Genomic DNA, 26,385 nt, shown 5'->3' on the forward strand with positions numbered 1-26,385 from the left:
TGGAAAAAGTTAGAATAACGAATGAAATACTACTAGTAACTTATGAATTTCGAGTCAGAATCATCCTGATTCTTTTAGTCATTTTTCAACAGAGGAGCAGACATCCCCGTGAATTGTGAACTGGCCGAATGGGGGACTTCTGCAGAGACATAATACCTCGAAGTATTGAAATCCAATACTTGCACCACAGCATCTCTCGAAATTCCATTGAAACTTCGGGACGTAAAATCCCTAATAATAATAATAATAATAATAATAATAATAATAATAATAATAATAATAATAATAATAATAATAATAATAATAATAATAATAATAATAATAATAATAATAATAATAATAATAATAATAATAATAATAATAATAATAATAATAATAATAATAATAATCAACCAAACGTTTATTTATTGCGCTCAGGAACAAGCGTGAGGTCTTCGTACTGGCTCACGCAAAAAACCAACAAAAACAAAGGCAAACATACATGTTAAATATGGCACACTAGATACTACTACTACTGCTATTACTACTACTACTACTACTACTACTACTACTACTACTACTACTAATAATAATAATAATAATAATAATAATAAGTTGGCACGACTGCAAAGCTATGGCGGCGAGCCAAAGACTCCGAATGCATACGATGTGAGGATACTACTGAAAGATGACTACGTGGCCTCACATCCAGGGCGTAGCAAAATTTTTTTTTTGTGGGGGGGGGGGGTTCAACTAATGTGTGATTTGTATATATATATATGATTGATTGATTGATTTGTGGGGTTTATCGTCCCAAAACCACCATATGATCATGAGAGACGCCGTAGTGGAGGGCTCCGGAGATTTGTACCACCTGGGTTTCTTTAACGTGCACCCAAATCTGAGCACACGGGCCTACAACATTTGCGCCACCATCGGAAATGCAGCCGCCGCAGCCGGGATTTCAACCCGCGACCTGCGGGTCAGCGGCCGAGTACCTTAGCCACTAGACCACCGTGGCGGGGCATATATATATATATATATATATATATATATATATATATATATATATATATATATATATATATATATATATATATATATATATATATATTTGAGGTTTAATTTAAATTTTATATATATACATATAAAGTGTAAATTTATTGCTTAAATATAATGTCTCACGTATTATCACATATCATTAATAAGTCACCTACCATTCTTAAAAGATCACTTAAAAGTCTAAACGTCGCATTCTTAGCCAATCTCCCAAAATGGGTACATGTCATATATCGTAGGAAAACAGACAAACGAACTAAATGGATGGCATCTGAACCACGACGTATCTCTGTTCTCCAACGTCACACAAGTCGACAGGATCCACATCATCAACCTGCCATGGCTGAGCCTCCGCCCAATATACCGAAGTACAAGGGAATACCCAAAGACGTCTCTGTCGACAAGTGGCTACTCCGTTTCGACATGAAGGTGACCGAGGCATCATGTGCAGGGTCAACTTTTATGAAAGGGAACACGGCGACGCGCTGCCTTTGCGCTCCGGCGGCTGCTGGCAGCGCGTTCTAGCGGGAGCGAAGGCAACCACAGTCTCTTTTCGCGTCATCTCGCGGCGAGCAAAGCAACCATTCATTGCTGATCTGGAACAAGCGGGAAGATTGCGACCCCCTCCCCTTCAAGGTGATTACGCGAGAGACGCTAATCACCTTGAAGGGGGAGGTATTGCAAGCTTGCTGTTCTATATCAGCAACGAATGGTTGCTTTGCTCGCCGCGAGATGACGCGAAAAGAGACTTGTTGCTCTCGCTCCCGCTTGAACGCGCTGCCAGGAACCGCCGGAGCGCGCAGGCAGCGCGTCGCTGTGTTCCCTTTCACAAAAAAGGGCACACTACCCACCGCGATCAGGTCAGTCACTTCAGCGAATACATCGAACCTAACAGAAATTTTCAGCAACCACGACATTTAGGACGTTAAAAAAGTGCGACATAGGAAATCGCTTTGCTATGACTGACGGAGATGCCTTTCGTCTCTTCATCCATTACCGGTTAAAACGACGGCAGACCATCCAGGATTACAACGACGAGAAAAAAGCGACTGTGCCTCTTGGCCGACCATAAGTAGTGCCACATATATTCTGGATTGACTGACGGTGTTGCTCCTGATGGGGAGCTGGCGCTCACCGGGCTCTCAACTCGTCATCAGTATGGCTCACCGCTCGCTGCCCAGTGGGTTGATAAGACAAGTGAGAGAAATCTCCCCTACTCGTACTCCTAGTACTACATCGAGAGCTTCACGTCTCTTCAGCAGACCGCAGCAGCCAACATTGACTTCTCGACCGAATGTCCCACAAAATGAATGTAGTTGTTGCTCGGCTGCTGGTTTCCCGCGACAGTTTCATTGGCACAATGAATGTCCGCGCCGCGGCAACGCGTCTGCTAGTGAGTCTCGACAGGGAAGCGAGAAGAGCGACCCAGAGTTTCATTATTACAGTTAGATGCGCGGATGGCCAGTAACTGCGAATATTGGTACATGAGCAACAATTACTTGTATCAGTGAAGATGTATACAAACAGCTCAAGCTTCAGTTGATAAAAGACTCCACCATCACGGTGCAGGAACGTACTTCAAGCATTTGAACTTTGGGTCACGTAAACAGTTAATAGCAAATTAGAAATGTCATAATGAAGTTTATGTCCATGTTCTGCGAGGTATGAGAAAACAAATACTTCTTGGCCGAGACAGCACTTCGTACTGTAAACTGTACTGTACTGTAAACTTGAAAAGCCAACCCAAGGACGTGAAAATTTGAACCTGTAGAATCACAATGAAAAGAAAACCACTAAAGCACCGCTGATGAGAACCTTGAATTCAGAAAACTTGCCAGAACATGGATCAACAGGGCTCGACTTCCTATCAAATAAGTATGACGAGATTGAAATTCCAGACATATATTAGATGCACCAATACTTAAGCAATATAGGATTGCACTTACAAATGCTGTCCCTATTTATGGAGCACCATGCAGTTGTTCACAGGCCGACGAAGCGATAAATTAACAAGCAAGTTGACACCATCATTAAGGAAGGTGTTGTGAGGCCTTCGTTGTCGCCCTATGCCACACCGGTCATCTTAGCGGAAAAGAAAGGTGAAAGACGTACTTGTCTGCCTTGACTATCGCAAGCTCAACACAGTAACGGTACCCGACTACCGACCAATCCAACGAACACATCACATTCTGGACTACTTAGGAACGGCGAACGTTTACAGCGAAAGTTCTTATGAGACCACTTTTATCAGGTGCTGTACCCTGTCGTTTCACCGCCGATGGGTGGCTGGGGCTTTGTCAAGCTGTCATTGGACAGCTTTTTTCCCGGCCACCTTTTTTCACCGTAAATGTTTTTTGTTTTTGGTGAAAATAAAGTTCTTTAATTGATTGATTGATTGATTGATCTGTTCACGGGTCACGTGCGGCACTGTATACTTGTCCACCGCCGCTCTGACACCGCGGGGGCCCGTAACCAGTATCTATAGAAATAAGAAAAAAATTGAGAACAAAATGGGATTAGAACATTAGTCTACTGTGCGCCAGCCCAGTATTCTACCACTGAGCGACGGCGGTGCTTGGAACACGTTTCTAAACTGGCCTTAGGAGGTTCTCATGTTGGGAAAACAATCGCGTTAGAATGCGTAATAAAGCGTTTGAGAACATCAAAGGAACAACCAGGCATCACACACTGCGAATTGTGTCCCCAGTGGGTCATCCAATGCTCCAACTCATTAGAAAATTCGTTCTTGATCACCTAATAACTGTACCCACTTCTGGCATTATTCTTCATCGTCGTCAGCCACTGCATAAAAAGTTGCAGATCATTCCTAGCAAGTGCGTATCAAGTGAGTAGGTCCCATTGAAGTCTTTGATTTCGGTGCCTCCTTCTGTACATTATCACTATGAACCATTTTTACTAATTACAATAAAATTGATTGATTGATTAATGTAAGTTTGGCGACTTGCTCTCTCGACGGGGGAATTCATATTGAAAAAGAAAAAAAAACTAAAAGATTGCTTACACAAGTCGCTCGGACAGCTGCTTTAATGGTGCATATATTTGATAGACGCCTGTATAAAAGTATCAGAAGATTCCGTTAATTTTGTGGGTAATTCAAGAACGTTCTTGAAAGAATGAAAGCTTATTACAAGTTAGTTATCTCAAGAGACCATGTGTCTTCGGAGGTATGTTTTAGTTAATAACGCCCATGGTGATAGAGAGTTCACTTGCTTGGTTAGAAGAGTGATGAATTGGGCTATTTGGTATATATTGATGATTTCTTGCCCTACTGCTGACGACGAGAACGACGAGACAGGGACTACGAGACAGGCGGTATCAGGGAAACCTGTCCTGTAGTCCCTGTCTCCTTCTCGTGTCTTCCTTCGTAGAGCGGCAAGAAATCATATTTAACTTCTTGGTATTCTTGTTGACGTGACAAGTACTGAACCTGAGAGCATTTGTGCGCGTTCTTTGCTGGCGAAGCAAAGCCTGGCTCGAACTTGGTGAAGATCGCCGCCATTTAAGCGCCTAAGTTATAAGAGAAACGAATTTCATACCACCTGGCGCACTCCTGGAAATAAATGGAAGTCGCGTTAGGCAAGTGCCACTTTGTGCCGTCGTCCTATAGTGCTTCGACTAAAGCACCGGCTTCATTAGTACTAGCTGGAGATCGTTTCGGCCCCGTTGCTACAGGATTCTGTTCGACTGCGCACATTGTTTTCTATCGTGTTTTACAAATCGATGCGTGTAATGTCGGTGGTACGTCTTTTTGAATCAGTGGTCAGCCTGTTACCATGAAACTAACGCGACTTTGGCAAACTGTGTCACCCGTCACAAAAGTGGAATGTGATGTACCTTTAATGCTGGCATAAAGCGTCCAATGTGACCAATGGCAAATGCCTGGTTGTAGACCTGTTAAGTTCCCAAGGTTTCATAGCTTTTTTTATTAAAGGCTTGGTTGGTTGGTTGGTTCTTCAATACCTTGGCGCAACCCACCTAGGGGAATAGGCCATGAATGGGACGGTGCCTTGCTTTTTAAATTAATTCACTTCTTGAAAGAGAGGGTTGGAATAATTAGGTAATATAGGTAATAATAAAAAGGCGTTAAATTTCTAAAAAAACGTTGAAAAGAAAACATAATAAACATACAAAAAAGAAAAAAAATATACATAAAACAGTTGAAGTTACTGATTTTTAGCATTCCATTCTTTTAGATTGCCGTAAGAAATTTGTAACAGCAGTAAAAACGCTCCTGTGGCTGAATCCAAATGCGACTGCGCCAAATGAAAGAATCACTGGAAGTGTCAAGTTTAAGCCCAAATTTCGTAGGGGTTCTTCTAGTAGATTTTCTCTTTGCATAATAAAAAATGGCGAAAGAAACAGGGATTCACACTTTGTCATCTACCTTTGCCAATGCACGCTGTGCAAAATTTAAAATGTCTAAACTTATTTTACTGTACTGCAGTCTTGCCAGGCATGTTTCTATTCTCAATAAAAAACAAATTAGGCCAGCTTCCCCCTCCCAGCCTGTAAGAAGCGTGGAGCCTTCTTTGTTTCTCTTTTCCAGTTCTTTCTTTTAATCTTTCTTGATTGCCTTCAAGAACAAGTGGAAGAAGGTTTCTCTTGGGTGCGAGCTCAGATGGCCATGTCATACGCGGTTTTGCTTGCGTTACGTCAACTTGCGAGAGAATACGACAGCCGAGCCCCCTAAAAAGCTTCGCCGTGACATAATGGTTACAAATTGGCTTACTTCACAAGCTATGTGGACCAATAAAAGATGGGGAATTTTAAGGGCTCGTTTTTTATTTGGCATAGACACACATTAATTATAACTAACTTACTAGAGAGCCACCGAAAACATATGACATGCTATTTTAGTATTTATCATCTAAATGTGAAGAACTCGCCGCTGATAGACGCCGACTTATATTTTCGTCCACAATAATTTCTTCACATTTACGTTATAATTAGTTCAAATACCATCCCCGATGCTTGTCATGGCTTTCTTATCTGTTAGTTACGATTAAATTTTGCGTGCTTGCGGTAACCACCTCAATTTCATCAGTTTTTACGAGCACCCAAGCTAGAATGGCTGGAGCTGAAGCGAAGTGCAGTTCTGTCACCTTTGTTTCTTGTTTTCCGTTCACCGATGACGCTGTTGCGAGGGCCAATATAAATGTCATAAATAACACTCTGTCGGCACTCACTAGCCCTATAGCAAGCCTGGCTCGCCTTCCATGCCCATGCCTAGCGCTTCATTCATTAGGGACCTTCGGTAGTACTAAATAAATCATCTTGACTTATGCAAGCATCAAGCATTCGTGCGGGTGCAATATTTATACGTCTATTCCACACGCAACCCGTCACTTCCATGTAAGTTATACACAAACTGGTTAAACAAAGCGTTTAAAGCAATCCCTTTGTGAAAACTGCCATTATTTCATTGAGGAAATGTGAGCTGCTCTGAGCACCTCTTCGCGTCGACAATTCCTGAATTGGCTGTTTCGCTCATCACTAATGGGCGTGGTGTAGTGTTCGCCTGCGTGCTTACGTTGCCAAGCCAAGGACGTCCGAATATTGGGCCAGCGCTGCGTGTTGCCGCGGTATTAAGGGAAGCGTGCATTTTGAATGACGAACTGCTGGTCCGTTGTGTTTCGCGCGCTTCCTACGATGTAGCCGCAGCGTGGTCATAGCGAATGCAGCGGAGGAGGAGAGTTGACTGGAGGAGGAAGCGGAGCAGGCGCCTCCGCGAGCGCGTTGCCGTGGCGGCCGCCGCTAAAGTCCTCGAGCCTCTCGCCTTGCACGGACGGCCGCGCGTATTCCTTCCTCATGGCCTCGGCCAGCGAGTCGTCCACGTTGCTCACCGACTGACCAAAAGGGGCTACACAACGCTCCCGGGAGTATATTCGAAGACATGGGTGAGTTGGACTATTTAAGTTGCTTTTTCGCTTCCAAATGGACAGTGGTCACTTGAAATGTGCGAGTTAGAGAGGCCATATGAAACAACTCGACGTTCTTGCGTCCTTATCATCTTTTTTTTTGACTATGCACCCTCCTTTCAACGTACACTGTCTCTATATAGATTATTCCCACTTTCACAGCTTCCATCTGTTGCAGAAAAGGCGCACAATATGAAAATCATTTATGTCGTAATCACTCATTGCCATTGGTTAGCAGTAGTCACGATCGGTTGACATTTTCTCTGAAGAGCAGTTTTATTGCAGGATATTTCCGGAAAATGGAGGACAATGTTACCGTGTTATTAGATCAGTTGTATTAGATCAAATTTTTTAGATAATATTGCGGGTAGTCAGTGCTAGGTTATTTAATACTTTTATCGGTAATTTATCTTTTTGTGAACATCACGAATATCCTTCAATGTGGCCATCACGTAATAGCTTCGTTCCCTGAGAAGATGGCTGGTTACTTCTTGGGCCGTAATTTAAGTGCTTGATAAATGCTGGTCGCAGCGCGACGATATCAAACGAAGTGAAAAAAGAGAAACAAATGGGTGTGTGTGAAATGTATTGGAAAGAAGATGATAAGTCTATGAGATCTTGGTAATTAGGTAATTATTTAATAAATTGCTCATTATGTATACTGGCTTGAAGGCATTAAGCAGGAGGAGCACCCCTGATAATAATTGACGCCAGCTGCTTAAAACGGGGAATACTATTTGCGAATACTCTCAGCCAGCAAACCAACATGGTTTAGAGAGGACAGTGACCATTGCTGACATTGCAGACCCACCATAGCAAAGTGCGAGGAAATTCGTAATTCAAAAGCATATATGGCATTTCCATAACTACTGGCCCTTGCATGAAAAAAAAAAAAAAGAAGAAACGTTTTTCTCCAATGAATGAAAAATTCAGGCAGTGGAATCATACTGAAAGTTTGAAGCTAGCGACCCGTTAAGAAAGCTTGGTAGAAACACTTTCTTCTTGCACATTTTGTTTATTACAAACGATAAACCATTTCCTCTGCAGCACAGGTAGCGCTACCAGCTTGGCAACTTCGCCAAGTTAATTAAACGAAGTGAGTCCAGTCTTGAAGCTTCTTGGGTTCTATTTTTTCATGCTTTCTTTCCTCGCCTGAGATTGAAGTGGGTTGGGACGTAATGGATTATCTTGTTGGTTTTTCGGAATTGCTAGTAATTTGTTCGCGCTGGATTATCTGCATCATTTCCTTGTTTTTAGCTTTTGCTTTAAAGTCAAAGAAAGCGCTTAAAAATAACTGTTTTCTGTTTTAGCTTTATCAGACAAACATTGTGAACGCTATGTATTGTACTCTTTAATGGTTAAGTATGCTCGAAACTACTACCCATATAAAAAATTAGGAAGAACAAATTAAGCAAGGTTTCGCAATATGACCTTTTCGCAAAATTAGCTTTTATTTGTGGGCTATGTTTCAAGCGTGGTGCCTCGAAAGGTACTCTAAAGAGAGCTTAAACGCTCATACGTACACGTAGGGCCTGCCTATGGAACTGAACGAAAAAAAATCACTTGAAGAAACAGCTCAAATGATACTAAAGGTTTGTCAAGCTCTATTTATTGTTATCACCTGCAATTTAGTTTCCAAAGATATACTGCCAAAAAGCTATAGATGCTGCCTCAGAAAAACTTCGACTGAAAGCTCACAGTTAGAACTTCCTTTAGTAGCTAAGCGTACGCACCTTTGATCATTGGGAATGCCACTTCAGCCCAATGTAGGCGCGTTATTACAAGCGAAAATTAGTATGCATGAAACCAACGAGGACTCAGGCTGCCTGTTTATCCAGTAAAAGTCGTTCTTAGCGCTCGGAAACACAAGGATACTCTGAAATAACCATATTATTTCTAAAATTTTTATGCATTGGTCGTACCTAGTGTTCTTAGGAAAGTATACTGTGTAGACCAAGTTTAACTGCCAGTTTGAATCCTTGAGATAAAAATGGGGTTGTAACGACTACTTGATGACTTCCTAAGTCACTGTCGATGGTTGTGCGTAAAAAAAAATCAGTAACGATAATCTTATGCATCAAATAATTTGTGAATCTGAACGAAAAGAGAATCGTCCAAGGAAATTTCTTTTGCATTTTTGAGGCCAGATATATCGTGTCAGGTTGTCGCGAAGGCGATGTAACGCATAATTTTTTTTCAACTACTGTCACAGAGCTTTTCTGTGTCAAGTGCTGTTAGAGAAGTTTTTTTACAACCTATTTTGGAGAGGAACCTTCAAAGAAGAAACCGAGCTGAATAGGAGAGGCTGCCTTCGGTCGGTTCCCATGCACACGGCGCCCAAACGAGCGGGCCTATACGCAGGGAGTCTCCGGGACGACAAGAGACAGTGATTCCAGCAAGTGCTTTCGCGTCACGGCCGCTTTCTGGAATGTGCTGTTTACAGAAGTTGCGCTAGTTTCGTCGCGAAGGAGGATTCACGCAACCATGTTTACCCGTGTCAGGATTGGCTAACTTCGCTTTGTCTGATTGGTCCATATAGAAGCCGATTGCCAATCGGTGGAAAACCGTGGTTGTCCCCGCGGTCCACGTACCCGTGAATGCTGCAAAATTCCACATAAGTAGTGACTCGGGCCACTTTTTGGGTGAGTGGACTCGGGGCCTACAGTGCATCTGACCACCGGAGACCAGTATTGCAAGCCAAGGGGTATGCCATCATATTCCATGTTTTGTACTCGTTATTCAATGCATTGTGTAAATTCAAACACTGCTAAATAAATAAACCCCCAATATGTGCTCCTTGAAATCATCATGTTGACTCCTCATCGCTTGCCGGTGCGGGGTTGCCCCCCCCCCCTTTTTTTTTGTCTCCCTGATCTTACAATGCACTTAGATATAAACAATCTAGAAGTTTCGATTTCGCTACCAAGTCTTCATTTTTCTCATATTTTAGTTTACGGGCCACCACATGAAGTGTAATAGCTCCAGGCTGGTGATGATCATCGTCTACTTAAGTACCGAAATTGCATAGAGCAGGGCGAATATTTCAAAAATTGCTAGTTTTCTTTATCGAATTTTGTTGCTGTCGACTCGGTATTCAAATTGAATAGCAGTTATTCACAATACGACGATTTTCGAATAGGCTGCGAATACCTACTTATTTGAGTGCAGTGCAGCGACTGCACTCAACTAAACAAAAGATTAATTCGAAAGTACTGTAGCCTTACCGTCTTGCGAATGGCATCAAACATCAAGACCTGCGCAGTGGCCACACTATTCGGAGAGCCATATAGTTACCATGAGTGCTTTTAGGTGCGAAGCAGCTCTTTGACTAGCCTGTGTCACGCTGTCCCTCCGTGCACCCCCACTGCTCATGCTCACGTCTCGTGCCGGTTCAGGAAGACATCCGCAAAACTGTAACTCCCGTCTTCCTCTCTTCCCTCGCAAGACCAACGCAGGCAGCGTCTGCAAGTATAACACTGACAGCTCGCGCTGAACAACCGTTTACTGGCGACCCCGTATACGTAGGCACTGGATCACGTGTCCGGAATTCCGTGAAGGGTTTCTTTACTTGGCTTTCGCCTGATGAGCACCAGCGTCAACGTCGCCGCCAGTGTAAGTGTTATCGCCCACTGCTTCGCATCTACTCATGGTTCCCTCTAGCAGCAGATGGTCCAAGTTTCTTCTTTTAGAGAAACCCGTGAATGTGAATAATATGCTTATTATTATTTTTTATCTGACTAGTACAATTAGTGTTAAAGGTACAAATACTAGGATGACAACTTTCTTTTATGTTTTTCGCAAAAGTTAGTGTTTAATTCTCAAAGGCTTGAAAAACATTTTTCGGTACTTCACTCGCATGTGGTACTATTAGATTAAGTCGCAATATTCACTACTCAAATATTTATTCAATGGTGGGCTCACAAGATGAGTAGTTATAGTGGCATTCTTGCAGAGGACAAAAACGTGCTTCGGTTTGACGAAATCGAGTGAGCTCATCGTGGCAGAGAGGCTGCGGTAAGAAATGGATGGACGGCGTTGCTCGAGAACAACATACTGCTATGTAGAGCAGCAGCGCCACTCAGCGAGCAAGAGCACATACTCGTGTTTCCGCATATATGAAACACTACACGGCGACCGACATTGTCAGCTCTTCACTTGGCCAACAACAGGTTCTTCCGATGCAGCGGGGGCTGCAACGCGAAGGATGTTTATCGATACACTGGGCCTGGTTTACCTTACCCCCAGCTCGAGTTGATAAAGAGGCTATCGATACCCCGAGGCTTGCGCCCGAAGGCAAACACCTTTTCCGCGGCTGGACAGGTGCTTCGCGAACCGCATATGCCGCCAACCGCGTCGCCGTGGGCACGAAATAACAGGGGGAGGAGGGCGGCTAGCAGCAGGATGTTTTCATTATTGGAGTTTTTCCGAAAAAGTAAAAAAGAAGCGGGTGGCCTTGATTCTGTGTTGGCGCAGCTAGCTTGCTTATTGCGGCCTTTGCTCCTTCATCATAGCGACCGCACTATAAACTGCATCCTGCTTTGGGACAATAGAAAGAATAATCAGGTTAGTGAAGAAATACATTAATAAGCAAACACACATGCTTTATAGTACGCGGTAGTATCAGCCGAGGCCGAGTTGGCATTCATGCATATGTTACTTTAACAGACTACTTATTTTATACCACAGTTTATTTATTTCAGAAGTACCGCCTGTGTCTCATATGATGCTTTAGGTAGTGGTTGCTGATGCATGATATGAAACATATGATAATACAACAGCAACAAAACAAAAACACGCAGTGCTTCACCATCGAGAACTACTTCGTGAAAGTGAAATGCCAGCACTTATTCAATTCAGGAGTTCTCGTCGTACACGTTCAGCATGAAGAAGGAAAAAAAGAAAACAACAAAAGCAATGACAACTGGCATCTTTTAATTAGGAAGCATATAAAGCAAACGTCATATAAAAAAGCAACATTTGCAACACCCATTCACGTTGATGACACTCACGAATGCAACAGATGCCATGAAAGTATTTACCGAGTAAAAACAATGCGAATAAGTATAATTATCAAGCAAAATAGCTATATACGTATTGCATGTTTGTAAACAGTGGTAGGTGCTATAGACCTACAGAGGCAGTGGTGAGCTTTGGGCTATAGACGGAGTCATCGTGCCATGACGTCGCTACAAGCGCCTTAGTATGTCGATGGCGCTTACTGCTGTTTACAAACACGAAATAGGTCCATAAATAGCTATATATAGATTCAAAGAAAAGCGGCGCACAAAAAAGACGGAGACAAAGAAGAGAACCACACACAGCGCTGCACTCACAACTGAAAGTTTAATCCGAGCAACAAGAATTTAAAAAGTAATAGCCGCGCATGACAAGTGAGGTACAACGAGATTAAGTGATACGCTCATCAATAAAAGTGAACTCTTTTTTGTGCAATGTAACCGAGGTCTGGCTTACGCAAGCATCACGTGACTTGTTAATATAATAGGCTTCAGACACCTCACGGGTGAATTGATCGTGGTGCTTAAAAATAATAACAGTGTTAGACAGAAGAGGTGTGCACCCACACGTGGCACAATGCGAAGCTAAATGAGAAGGCGTGCCGTTATGCAAAGAGAGATAGTGCTCCCGCAACCTTTTATTGATACAGCGGCCCGTCTGTCCCACATAATGAAGGCCACAAGATAAAAGAATGCGGTACACCACCCCCATAAGTATGTGCCTTGTATTGTGGGGGTGGTGTACCGCATTCTTTTATCTTGTGGCCTTCATTATGTGGGACAGACGGGCCGCTGTATCAATAAAAGGTTGCGGGAGCACTATCTCTCTTTGCATAACGGCACGCCTTCTCATTTAGCTTCGCATTGTGCCACGTGTGGGTGCACACCTCTTCTGTCTAACACTGTTATTATTTTTAAGCACCACGATCAATTCACCCGTGAGGTGTCTGAAGCCTATTATATTAACAAGTCACGTGATGCTTGCGTAAGCCAGACCTCGGTTACATTGCACAAAAAAGAGTTCACTTTTATTGATGAGCGTATCACTTAATCTCGTTGTACCTCACTTGTCATGCGCGGCTATTACTTTTTAAATTCTTGTTGCTCGGATTAAACTTTCAGTTGTGAGTGCAGCGCTGTGTGTGGTTCTCTTCTTTGTCTCCGTCTTTTTTGTGCGCCGCTTTTCTTTGAATATGAATACACACCAACTCGCCCAACTTTCTATTCTGTTACAAGCTATATATAGATTCTGCGCGCCGTTAAAAACCATTGCGCGACTAGTGCTTATTTCACGAATTTCTTTGCGGCCAGCCGTCTTGTGATAACGATAGAAAAATCACGACTTCAGCAAGTTGTGAACGCAACCTTTTCGAATGAACGGCTGCACAATGACCGCCGCTCACTTCGCTATACAGGCATGCTTTTTGGCTGCGTGAAGTACCGCAATGTGCGCCTCGCGCCCAAACCACGCAAGCCGTCCGAGCGTCGGTTCTGCAGAGCTCATCACTGCCACACGAGGGACGATTTCCAGCCGGTCGTCTCGCTACATGTAACAAACAAAAGTTGCTCACCGAAGAGCCACGAAGAATGTTAGAAAAATGCGAGCTTCCCGTGGAATAATAAACAAAGGTGAAAATAACGTGTGCTGGCCGGCGTGTCCTCGTGTTTTCTCTTCAGGGAGCACATGGAGCTTAAATACGAAAATCAGTGAAGAAGGTATATAATCTTTCAGCTTACGTGATGCGTGCACACACACACCCATATATATATATATATATATATATATATATATATATATATATATATATATATATATATATATATATATATATATATATATATATATATATATATATATATATATATATATACACAAACCGGAAATCCCAAGTTCCAACCCGGCTACAGTGGTCGCATTTCATTAGAAGCAAAATACTTGAGGCTCGTGAAGCCAGTAACCTGAAAAGTTATCATAACTGAATGTCTTACATTTGGATACTTTCGGATTACCGGAATGAACAGCACAAAATATAAGATTTTCGTCCAGATGGGAACACAGCTTTCATTCAGTCGAGTACTGAAGACTGCGTGAGTTTCCACTGAAATCCTTTCAGAAATGGAGGACGAACCTTAGGCATAGTTCAACCCTGATATCAATCACTTAATAATGCTCTCCGGAGCAAAACAACAACAACATCAAAACAAAACAAAAAGAAAAACACTGGTTTGGAAAATAACAGAAGAGACAATACATGAGACAGGGAGATACATTATCGAGCAGGATGTTTCTAGATACACGATTCAATACATAATTTGCCTTTCTTTCCACCCCCAAGACTGCTTCTATCATGTTTCTACATAGCACAGTGTGTGGATGTTTGTAATAGGAAGTCTACAAAGGTAAACGACACACTTCGAAGACTGGTTTGGCTGCATTGACACTTCATGGCTCTTGGTGCATGACAAGTAGGCTCTAGTGTTTCCAACGAAACATTAATATGCAGCTGATGTCACCCGGGACGTTCGTAATGATACGGAGGCAAGGGGGTGGGTGGGGAGGGGGAGAGGGAAGTTACAGACCGCAGTTACATGGCAAATGACGCCTTCTGCGAGAAGGCCGCGTTTAATTCCCCCCTTCCCTTGTTTTTTCTTTGGTGTTTGTGACGCATAACACATTGCGAGAGTGCGTTCGCTACGCAAACGCGAACTCTATTTGCATCCAAACCAGTGAGCGCGCCCGGCTCGTTCAGCATTTCAGGACCGACTTCGCACGTAAGACTAACAGTGTTGTCCCAAGGAGGGAATTAAATATGTGCATGCGATTCCGACATCGTTGTAAACATTTATATAATACGCAGAATTTGAGATTTTGTAAGCATAACGTAAATCGAATGCGAATTAATGTTAAACACATATTCATGCACAAATACTGGGTGTTTGAGTTAACCTTTATAGTTTTCTCAAAATTCAGCCCTGGGAGAAGCTTGAAAACCCCGCTTGCATATATATACTCATATATCCAGGGGCACACAAAGTGAGACATCAGTTATCGCGTTCAGCCACTCAATTAACTAAGATTTAACAATTACTTTTTTAGTGACTGCCCGAAGTAAGCGTGCTTCTATTGAAAACTTGGAGGCAATTGCGTTCATATACAGTTCTACCTGGAGTAATTCTTTTAGTATGTGGGTGCTCCGAGATATCCCGCTGCAAAGTTTATTAGCCGATTCCATGATTGCGTATGAAGGGCGGTGAGGATACGCGCAATGATCCTCCCGAATAGGACGAACAGTCGTAGCCTGGCCAATAGTAAAATGTTAACCATCATTATCGTTGCCCGTGCCTACGACTGGTCAGATAAATGGTGCACGCAACTTCCACGGTATATCGCGGAGGAGTTTTACGCCAGGGCTGACTGACTTGCATGCGCAGCCATGTAAACCACCATTGAACTTCGCAGTGGCGCAGAAAGGCTTGAAAAATACTTCCGAGTGAAACAGTGTATAAATGCGACTGCCTACAACATTCCAATACAAACATTCCCACTTGCTGCAACCTCTGAAAAGTTAATTATTACATCGTAGTTATTGGGAACGGGCGCTGTGTCTGACTCTTACAATGGTGCAGTCGCGATGTACCGACACCGACATTCCCGCGTCCACTACACTTCGGAGTGGACGAGTGTTCTCGGGCTCGCCACCAACCATGGACGGCGTCCAAGCCTCCATGGCGGCTCCGCTTCATGACTAATTATTGTCTTACTTTTGTGTCCCCCTGAATATAATTGTTATCCACAGAGGTGGTCGCTTCTGCTTTCGGCTCCGAGCATTGTTATCAAGTTTTTCGCTTTTTACGGGAGACGCTGCTCCCTGCCCCAAGGCGACGGACGCGGAGTCATCCACTGGTCCGCCCAGCCAGAGGTCTGCTATGGCGAGCTCCTCGGAAAATCAGCGCGCCTGGCCCAGAACCAGTGAGGCCAACGGTGATAGTCACTGCATCATGGCTGTGGACGTGGAGCCTTCTGCGGCTCTGTCCGACCATAGACCACCTTTGGCAAGCTCGTCGCGGAAACGAAGCACCTGTTCGAGCACCAGCGAGGACACGGAGCTGTACTCGGCCACTGGCGATGACTCGTCGGATGACGACTTCGAGACCGTGAGAAGCAGGAAGGCCAAAAGAAGAAGTATCAAGCCGTCTTCACCAGCAGGGACATTAACGTCTCAGTCAAAAGGAGAATGCTGGCCGCACACCATCCTCTTCATGCCCGAGGACTCCACCATCAGCCTTCGAGCAGTAAACAGGCAAGCTCTCTCTATGTACTTTGAGGGGGTAGCACCAAACGACATTAAGGATATCCGGGTGAACACGCGGAAGAATATTCTAGCTGTGGACACAATGACTGCCAGCGCCATAGACAAGCTTCGCAGAGTATCAGATTTGGGAGGCATCAAAGTTCGACCGGTTATTCCAATGGACGGTGCCTGCATGGCGGGAGTAATCTACGACATTGATTTGGCCATAGCAAACTCGGACCTCCCAACTCTCATAAAACCAGCGAACGAAGGTGTTCTCATCGCGAACGTACTTCGCCTCGGAAACACCCGTTGTGTAAAGATAATGTTCAAAGGAGATTCCATTCCATCGCATGTCAAAGTGGGACACTTTCGACATCCTGTTCGACCATTTGTCCCTAAACCACTCCAGTGCCATAACTGCATGAAAATTGGGCACATCAAGAGTGTATGTACAAACACCACAGTATGCCCCCGATGCGCTGAGCCGCACACTGCAGACGCATGTCGGGCAACAAGTCTGAAGTGCAGAAACTGTGATGGTCCGCATGATGCTGCATCCAAGGAATGCCCTCGGATTAAGAAGGAAATCGCCATTATCAAACAAATGGTTAGGGACAATTCAACCCACAGAGAGGCTGCTGAAAGGGTACGGCGGCGACGTAGTCGCCGACGGAGGCGTGTAGGACAGAGTGTTGCACATAACCCATTTCCTCCGAGCACGAGTGAAGTAGTAAGCACGAAGCGAAATGAAGTGGAGAAGCTCACAGCTGCGGATGAGTGGCCTACGCTTCCGCGTACGCAGCCTGCAAAGGAGCCTCCTGCGAGGCCTCGCCGCCCTACACCTTCCACCGAGTCTACTTCCGTTGAGGATGTGTCAAGGGTCGATCGACAGATCATCCCGATGTTACGATCCCTCGTCGCTGTCATGGCAGACATACTAAGAAGCCTGGGAACTCCAACCGCTCGAAGCGGGTTACAGGTGTTGGACGCGCTGAGCCCAGTCCTCGCCTCCCTCGCGTAGAGTCATGGCAGGAGATCAACAATCGTTCCGCAAAGACGTCAGAGAAGCATCAGTCATCCAGTGGAACGCAAGAGGACTTAGATCACGGATTTCCGATTTTCGTCAGTATGTGTTTTCTAACCGTTTCCCAATCATCGTAATATGTGAACCGAAATTATCAAACCCGATCAGACTATCCGGCTACGAATCAATCCCGTCCAAAACCCGAAACGAAAGCAGCAAGGTCATTGTGTATATTCGTCGGGAGCTTACCTACATCATTCAACCTGTGTCGCCTCATGATGAGAACCAATATGTTTGCCTGACTGTGAAGCAGAAAACCCTCACCTTCACATTAATAGGTGTCTACTTATCTCCCTCAGCCCGTTTTGATTGCCAAAGACTGGATGACATTCTTTCGAGCGTCCCGGATCCGTGGATAATTATAGGGGACTTCAACGCCCACCACCCAATCTGGGGAAGTTCAAAAGTCAATACCACGGGCCGGAGGCTGGCTTCATTTGTATCTACTCATGAACTGTCTCTACTTAATGATGGGAGCCCTACATTTCTGCGAGGATCAACGTACAGCAGCTGTTTGGACTTGACGTTCGTGTCACGTCGCTTCGCCACAAGCGTTAAGTGGTTTTTAGACATCGAGACACATGGTAGCGATCACATCCCCAGTTATCTCACCATCGAAGGCTTTGCTAGCGACCACCCGCCGAAAACCGTACGGAGGATCGATCTTTCAGCATTCACAACCAACATTGAACACGCTTGTGAAAAAGGCTTAACCTCTGGCATTGAGCAAGCGATCAAACAAGCAGCGCAGAGTGCGATGCGCACGCTGGCATATTCTACAAGGCCCTCAGAAACGGACGTGGAGCTAGAGCGACTCCGTGCGACTCGTCGGCGTGCGGAGCGTAGATATCGACGCACAAAATCCATTCAAGATCTACGGATGGCCAGGCGCATGCAAAAGAAGATCCAGCGTCGTATAGACAAACTGGAGTTTCAACGGTGGGCGAAATTTTGCGCGAGTCTAGACCCTCGCAAACCGCTTTCTCAAATATGGCGAACCGTGCGAGGCCTACGCATATTTCCCCAACAACGTTTTCCGTTTAAAGCCTTGGCCCTTTTCCAAAATAGAAGGGATATCGAGGTAGCGGAAGATTTTTGTAGGAAGATTGCGGGCCCGCCAAATTGCACAGAAGCCCTTACTGCTGATTACACGCCACATTCACTTGACCCGCACCTGGACCTGCCTTTTTCAATGGAAGAACTGAATGTGGCTCTTGCTTCATGCAATCGATCGTCATCGCCTGGGCCGGATGGCATATCATACCGCCTATTATGCAATCTCGGTGATCGAGCACGAAGTGCTTTGCTGGAAGTATTCAATGAGTCTTGGAGAGATGGAACGGTCCCCAGAGAGTGGAAAACAAGCCGGTTGGTTGCACTTCTCAAACCTGGAAAATCGCCTCTAGAGCTGACATCATATCGCCCAATAGCGCTGGCTAGTTGCGTAGGGAAGCTGATGGAGCGAATGATCCTTGCCAGACTCGAGTGGTTCCTAGAACGCCATAGAATATATCCAGACGCCATGGCCGGTTTTCGTCGTCTTCGGAGCTCCATTGACAATGTCATTGACCTGGTGACCTACGTACAACACCAGAAAATGAGCGGACGGTTATCTGTCGCACTATTTATAGATGTCAAAGGAGCATATGACAATGTTTCTCACGAAGCCATACTTGACGCCCTCGAGTCAGTTGGTTTGGGTGGGCGAGTGTACCGCTGGATCCAATGCTACCTACATATGAGATCATTGTTTATGCAAACTGATGATGGGCCGACTTCTGAACATTATACACACCGTGGTGTTCCTCAAGGTGGTGTATTGAGCCCCACACTGTTCAACCTGGTTCTGATCGGTCTCGTTGAACGCATACCAGATTCCGTGCAGATATCTCTCTATGCAGATGATATTTGTGCCTGGACATCAGGTGTAACACGTCCTCAGGTACGTGCGAGACTCCAGAAAGCAGCGAATTCAATATCGGCGTACCTTAGAGAACAAGGCCTCGAGATTTCTCCTGAGAAATCGGCGCTAGTCGCGTTCACGCGGAAGGTAATGACGTCATATCCCATCGCCATCGATGGACACAGTGTCTGCTACGCCAGGACCCACAGGTTTTTGGGGGTCACGATCGATCGAAATCTCTGCTGGAGTCCCCATGTGGCCACTCTAAAGAAGCGCCTAACGGCCATCGCACAACTTTTCAAGTTCCTCGGAGGCAAAACGTGGGGCACATCAGTGCACGCGATGTTGCATTTGTACAAAACGCTGTTTCTGGGGTACCTGCGGTACAGCTTGCCGGTTCTGACGAACGCTTGCAAAAGCAGTATACGCACAATAGAAAACGCCCAGGGCCAGGCACTCAGAGTTTGTCTTGGATTACCACGCTGTACATCAACAGCGGAAACCATCGCAATCGCCAAAGATCATCCGGCCACAGTGCACATTACGTTGGAGGTGCTTATAGCTCATATTAGACACCTTGCTCGCGCCCCTGCCCACCACCTAGCTTCGCTTCCAGAAGATCGACCGAGTGCCTCCTTCTGTAAGAGAGTATTGACTTTCCGTGAGTGCCTTCCAACAGTCTACACGCCTTCGGAACGGATACTAACACCTCCTTGGTGCTTGGACCGACCAAAACTGCGCTTGACAGTGCCGGGGATTCGCAAGAAGGCGGAGCTCTCGGCGCCAGCTTTAAAGCAGATGATTCTACTCATGCTACACGAAGAATACAAAGATCATGTCAAACTTTACACGGATGGCTCGACAACTGTTGGAGGATCTGCAGGAGCTGTGATCTTCCCAGCAAGAGCCGAAACCATCCAGTTCAGAACGTCACACAAGACGACATCGACAGCCGTGGAGCTCGCGGCACTCCGCAGCGCACTCCGCAGGATTGACCAAGAGACACCACAAAAATGGGGCATTTTTACTGATTCGAAACCAGCTCTCCAATGTCTACACAATGCTCTACGTCGTGGACCTCAAGACCAATTGGCGCTCGAAATACGACAACTGTACCATCACCTAATAGACGAAGGACATGACATATCTTTTCAGTGGTTACCAGGCCATTGCGGCATCATCGGTAACGAGCATGCCGACAATGCAGCTAAGAATGCTCACGAAAATGAAGAGATGGAACCTATTCCACTATCAAGAAGCGACGCAGCAGCAAAGATTAATACGCTTGCGCAGGATGTCGCAAGGTCTATGCGGAATACGCCCGGTTTTCTCCACACCCGTCTTCACCGCCTGGACCCATGCCTACGACTTACTATTCCATCTGGCCTACCCCGATCCGAGACGACCCTTCTCTGCCGTATGTGGCTTGGGGTGTCTTTCACGAACGCTTTTGCCTGCCGCATCGGAATGAGAGACAGCGCTACATGCGACCATTGCGACAATGACGAAACAATTGAACATATTTTATGTCAGTGCCCCCAGTACAGCTCTCAGCGACAGTCCCTCTCAGCAGTGTTTGCCCGCCTCGACGACCAGCCATTCTCTGAGCAGTCAATCTTGGAATGTCGGAAAGATCGAGCTTCACGCCAGAAAGCAACGAAGGCGCTGATGAAGTTTCTGCGAGCGACCCGCCTCGTTGAACGATTATGACACTACTGTGTGCGAGTGTGTGTGTGTGTGTTTGTGCTTCTCTTCCTCCCTTTTCCCTTACCCCTTCCCCAGTGCAGGGTAGCAAACCGGATATGTTTTCTGGTTAACCTCCCTGCCTTTCCGCATTAAATTTTCTCTCTCTCTTTCTCTCTCACAGAGGTGGTTTTCATGTTCTCACTGATGAACTTAAAAAAAACCATAATGCCTAATTTTGAACACCCTGTACATCGCATACAACTCAATATCCCGCCGTAAAAAAATCTTGGGCTACAATGTTACTTGTGGTACTTCGTAACTACATAGCCGCGGAGTACCAAAAGTGCACAAATACAGGCGCTTTATATCCGTACATCCGCCCACCGCAGAACCCATTGGCAGGCGAAATATGCACAAGCCGGCAGACAGGAGGCTCGCCTTGCATTTCACAGCTACACCGCTTGCAGGCGCACGGCTCGTCTTCTGGCAAATGTGACGTGAGTACCGTTGGAACAGAGCTCTTCCTTCACCGAGCTATTTCTGCTCTGCCTCATCTTTGGAACGAGGTTTCAAATGTAAGGTTGGACACAAAGGAAGAGAGTTGTTCTATAGCTGCTCCTTTTATGTTTTCTTTTTTTTTGTAGAAACTGAAGATTAGAGTCACAGTGAGCTCTGAATAGAGGCAATGCAAATTTATATGTTTTACTTTTATGACCGCATTGGTTGGTAATGTTGATACGTACTGCAGCCTCATGCTCTTACGTGTCAATTTCGCGTTACCTTTTAATATAAAGCTATTCCAACTCATTCAGTGCGGCACATTACTACAGCTCACACTATGTGTGTAGAGGAAAGAAGCTATAATTCACGAATCTTCCCTCGTCTTTCAATTTCCTCGAAATTAATTCGGTCCAAACAATCACAATCTTACTGTACATTTCACCATAGTACAATGTCGTTGACAGTAACATGACTTCAAAGCCAACAAATGTGTTTACTTTTCTACGAAGCCAACCGGGACGTGTGAAAGGACTTTCTCTTGTTCCGCGCAATTACTAGACGACTCTGATAAAATCACAGAGTTGTCAGGAAAAGTATACCCATAGACCTTCAAAACCTCAACCAATATTCTCTAAAATAACATTCTTGCTGTTGTAGTGAACCTCTCACCCTTAGCAAGGTCGCAGAACGAAATTTCATCGCGATTACGAATGTTGACAAAGTGGTCCGGAGTACCATGAAAACAATAGATTTCGTCAGCATTTCTCTTCTAAGTCAACCTGCACACTGTTTTAGGATCAGTATGTCGTGGCATAGCGGCCGCGACAACATAAAGCGTGCTGAGAATGCACTGAAGTAAAAAAAAAAGAAGTACTGAGAGGAAGCAATCAACCTCACCTTAATTCCCAGGCGGGATTTTAGAGATTTCGTTTAGGCGGCCTGTAATCAATGGTGGCGGCACGGCGCAACAATATTTTCGTAACCGAAGCGGCTTTTCTTTTCTTGCAGAGCTGCAGAGGGTTCCAAACAACAGTGCAAGATGACAGAGAGCAGCGTAGGAAGTCGGTGCGACAGGCACTTCACCGATAGTACTCCCATTCGATGACCATGGAGGCAAACCATACAACCTGTAACCCTGCCAAATACAGTGTCAGCAGTATCGTCTGGGTGGCAGGTATCCAGTGCAGTCTTGCCGTTGTCGCCCTCCTTGGCAACCTTCTGGTCATCGTGTCCGTGTGCCGATGCACCCGACTTCGCACCATCACCAACTACTTCGTGCTAAGTCTCGCCTGTGCCGACCTTCTGGTCGCACTCAATGTCCCTTTCTACGACGCCTTCTACTTTTTCGAAGATCTGTCGTGCCACCGGAGGCTTTGCATGCTGCGCTACTGGTTCGCTACCTACTCGACTGCGTGCTCCTCCTTTAGTCATCTGGGTGTGGCCGTTGACCGGTACGTATCCGTGGTGCACGGTATATCGTACCACCGCCTCATGCGATACCGACTCGCCGCTGGCTATATTGTCTGCGTCTGGATCTCATGCCTTTTGTACAGCCTGTTGCCTTACATGGGCGTCGGTGACAACGAGGACTACCCACTAGCTCTGGATGCGGCCCATGTCGTCTGCGATCTCAGTTACGTCTATTCCCGAATCTACATCCTAGTGACAGTCGGTATCTCGACCATTGGATCGGCCCTGACTCTGGTTTTGTACTTTTTTGTGTTCCGTGCCTCGTGGAAACACCTGAAAGCAGTAGCCTCTACCAGTGATGTCCATCACCGAGTGAAACAAGAGGCCCGGACTGCGTGCACCATGGCATTAGTGTTAGCGGTGTGTATTCTGGGAGTCCTTCCTTACTCCATCATCGTCTTCATCCCTTTCTTCTATGACATGAGCACCAGTCTACAAGTGCACGTCAAGCCGTACGTGATCTGTCTGTTTTTCGGCAAGTCATCTGTGAACCCTATCATATATGGATGGAAAGCTAAAGACTTCAGGGCCGCCTTTAGAGAATTTTTGTGCCCTCGGAAATTGAACGGTGCGAGGCCAACTTGAGTGCGGCTTTCGTCAAACGGGTTTTGGCGATTCTATTCAAAAAGGCACCCTGTGATTTCACGATTAGTGCACGTTGTTTCTTATTGGGCTGAAGTCTCGTGAGATTTGCAGGGAAGTTGCCATATCAAGCTCTCCTTATAAAATGCCCATCGGTACAATATGAGAAACAGAGCCCGAATCTGCACTCTTTGAACAACATAACCTTGCTGACCAAACCACGTTATTGTCCCACAGGATAGGATCTGGTTGGCGCTGTCGTAATTGTGTTTATGGGCTTACCAATTATTCATAATTGAGAATGGAAAAAAATGTGATACCACAGTTGGGTTTGTACCTATACATAGATGCATTTACGTCATACTTAGCTTTTCAAAGTTTGAACGTAACATGCGAAAATGGTGTCATTAATTTTCTCATTTCGTTCAACATGTGGAACATTTCTCCTTTGAGGTGGATGTAAGTGCCGTTGGATACAAAATTCTGGAACTGCACGTTGCGTTGCATGAACGATGTTAAACTACGCAAACGATGTCAAAAAGCGAATCATCACAAAACATCATCATTGAGATCTGAGTTACTAGAGCCTCAATGGACAAGAACGATCTCAGTTCGTTGCAACCTGCAGTGTTCTTTTGCTTTTCTTGTAACTGTGTCGTTCGTGGATCGTATTTTGGGCCAAAATAAAGGAAATTTACTAATTTTTTTACTCTTAAAGCAGTGTTGTGTTTTCTGAGTGTTAAAAGGCAAAAAGATCTTTTGAAACTAAATGCAGGGCTAAATGCATCGCTGTAGAGCTTTTAGATGGCTACACACTAAAGCTTCTGTGCGAATGTGGCCAAACAGAGAAGTTGTGGTGGAGGCATCTGCAAAGGTGCCTCCACCACAATTTCACCACAACACCACAACTCCACCACAACTTCGTTGCGTCTCTGCAGCCTTACGAAGGTAGCATCTTGTTCTGACAGGGACGGCTATATGCTCTCCCATAGTAGAGTACCCAGTACTCAATATCGCTAAACACTTTTTCTAAACACATAGACGCCGCGAAGGGTAAGAAAAATACTTAACAGGGCCTCACTGAAGACGAATTTCTCAAGATGTGCTTAGCATTCTGTTGGCCCGGGTCTTTTCTTTTACAGCGGGGCTGTTAAGCTTTTCGTTATGGCGGTCTGTGTCACCAGAAAACTGTCATTCTCAGGGACGAGTATGATCCACAGAAAGCGAGCGGGTAATCCAAGTGGAGTTCGAAGGGACGTTAGTGAAGCCACGCATAGAAAGATATTGATGACCACCAGCTAAGTCTAACTTAATGAATTATATTTAAACGCAATAATATCTATTGTACAAATCTAGACAGGGTAATTAATGATGATTTAGTTCAGTGTAACCTAGCTATTGTAATTAGACACACTATCGGTAGCTAGAATAAGTATATCCAAATCAATTTAAGCACAGCTGATCATGCTATCATATAATTAGGCTGAAAATGATTGAATTTATTGAGACTGTATACATTTGGGCCATATTAATCCAAGCAATCAAAGTCGAATTCGATAATTAGGCGACCAAGCTAAGCTCAGGGAAATACTAACCATTACTTATAGGGTCAAGTTTAACTAAGCAAATAATGGTAACTGGTGCTAATTAAACTGACCTAATCAAAATTTTTGGTTGTATGCAATATAACAAAGCTCGCCTAGATATTTAAGTTTTAAAAGGCCTCAGATCACCCGTTAATTTAATTAGGTCAATTAGTCATAACTCGCAATAAGCCAAGCGGGGGTTAGCTTTATAGTCATATTAAATCTTGTCGAAATCTGGAGGCTTACAAAAAGTGTTCCGCTTAAACTGAAGACAACGCAGCGAGTGATGGAAAGGAAAATGATAGGTGTAACCCTAAGAGATAAGAAGAGAGCAGAGCAGGTCAGGGAACAAACCGGGGTTAAGAATATCATAGTTGAAATCAAAAAGAATAAATTAACGTTAGCCTAGTGCCCGTAGTGAGTAGGCGGGATAACCGCTGGTCAATAAGGGTAACTGACTGGATTCCCAGAGAAGTTAAGCGAGTGAGCGGGACAGAAAGTTAGGTGGACAGACGAGATTAGGAAGTTTGATTTGATATGTGGGGTTCAACGTCCCAAAACTACCATATGATTATGAGAGACGCCGTACTGAAGGACTCCGGAAATTTCAACCACCTAGGGTTCTTTAACGTACACCCAAATCTGAGCACACGTACGGGCCTACAACATTTCCGCTTCCATCGGAAATGCAGCCGCCGCAGCCGGGATTCAATCCCGTGACCTGCGGGTCAGCAGCCGAGTACCTTAGCCACTAGACCACCGCGGCGGGGCTAGATCAGGAAGTTTGCGGGTATTAAGTTGCAGCAGAAAGAACAGGACCGAGTTGACTGGGGGAACATGAAAGGGGTCTTTGTCCTGCAGTGGACGTAGTCAAGTTGATGACGATGGTGATAACGGTGATGAGGAGGAGGATGATGATGATGAGGAGGAGGAGGATATTTTGTCGTTTACGTCATACTCAACTTTGTGATATTGAAGGAAAGTTTCCCATTAAACGCTTCATACAAAGGTCATGTCTGGCATCTGTAGCAAGGACATGTACAACCTTACAGAAATGTGAAGCCGTATCAGCTGCAATTGATAGATGAGTAGACGACACCAATGTTTCTTATTAAGCGAAGCCATTTGATTTTCCGTCAAGCACGAAAAGGTATTTTCGGCGGCGGCAGCGTCAACACAAGTTATCCGAAAGGTTATTTATCACACGAGGACGTCACTGGATTAAAATATAGTCGGCATCAAATGATGCAGTGAATAAAGGACGTCCTTTCTTGTTCAAAGCTGGG

The 26,385-nt window shown here is 45.0% G+C and overlaps 1 protein-coding gene across 2 annotated transcripts; it reads left to right on the plus strand.

Annotated features, from left to right (window-relative positions):
* The first annotated feature begins 6,826 nt into the window (after nucleotides 1-6,826).
* LOC119175038 (adenosine receptor A2a) lies at nucleotides 6,827-24,230 on the plus strand. 2 transcript variants are annotated; one of them, XM_075894818.1, is made up of 3 exons: nucleotides 6,828-6,956; nucleotides 21,350-21,457; nucleotides 22,470-24,230. In XM_075894818.1, exon 3 carries the CDS (start codon nucleotides 22,563-22,565, stop codon nucleotides 23,514-23,516), a length of 954 nt encoding a protein of 317 aa, XP_075750933.1. In that variant the 5' UTR covers nucleotides 6,828-6,956; nucleotides 21,350-21,457; nucleotides 22,470-22,562; the 3' UTR covers nucleotides 23,517-24,230. The 2 variants fall into 2 exon arrangements, with proteins under 2 accessions (XP_037282109.2, XP_075750933.1); XM_037426212.2 differs by lacking the exon at nucleotides 21,350-21,457 and having other exon boundaries at nucleotides 6,827-6,956.
* Nucleotides 24,231-26,385: the final 2,155 nt, after the last annotated feature.

This window comes from Rhipicephalus microplus, chromosome 5 (assembly GCF_043290135.1).
Source record: "Rhipicephalus microplus isolate Deutch F79 chromosome 5, USDA_Rmic, whole genome shotgun sequence".
Classification (NCBI taxonomy): domain Eukaryota; kingdom Metazoa; phylum Arthropoda; class Arachnida; order Ixodida; family Ixodidae; genus Rhipicephalus; species Rhipicephalus microplus.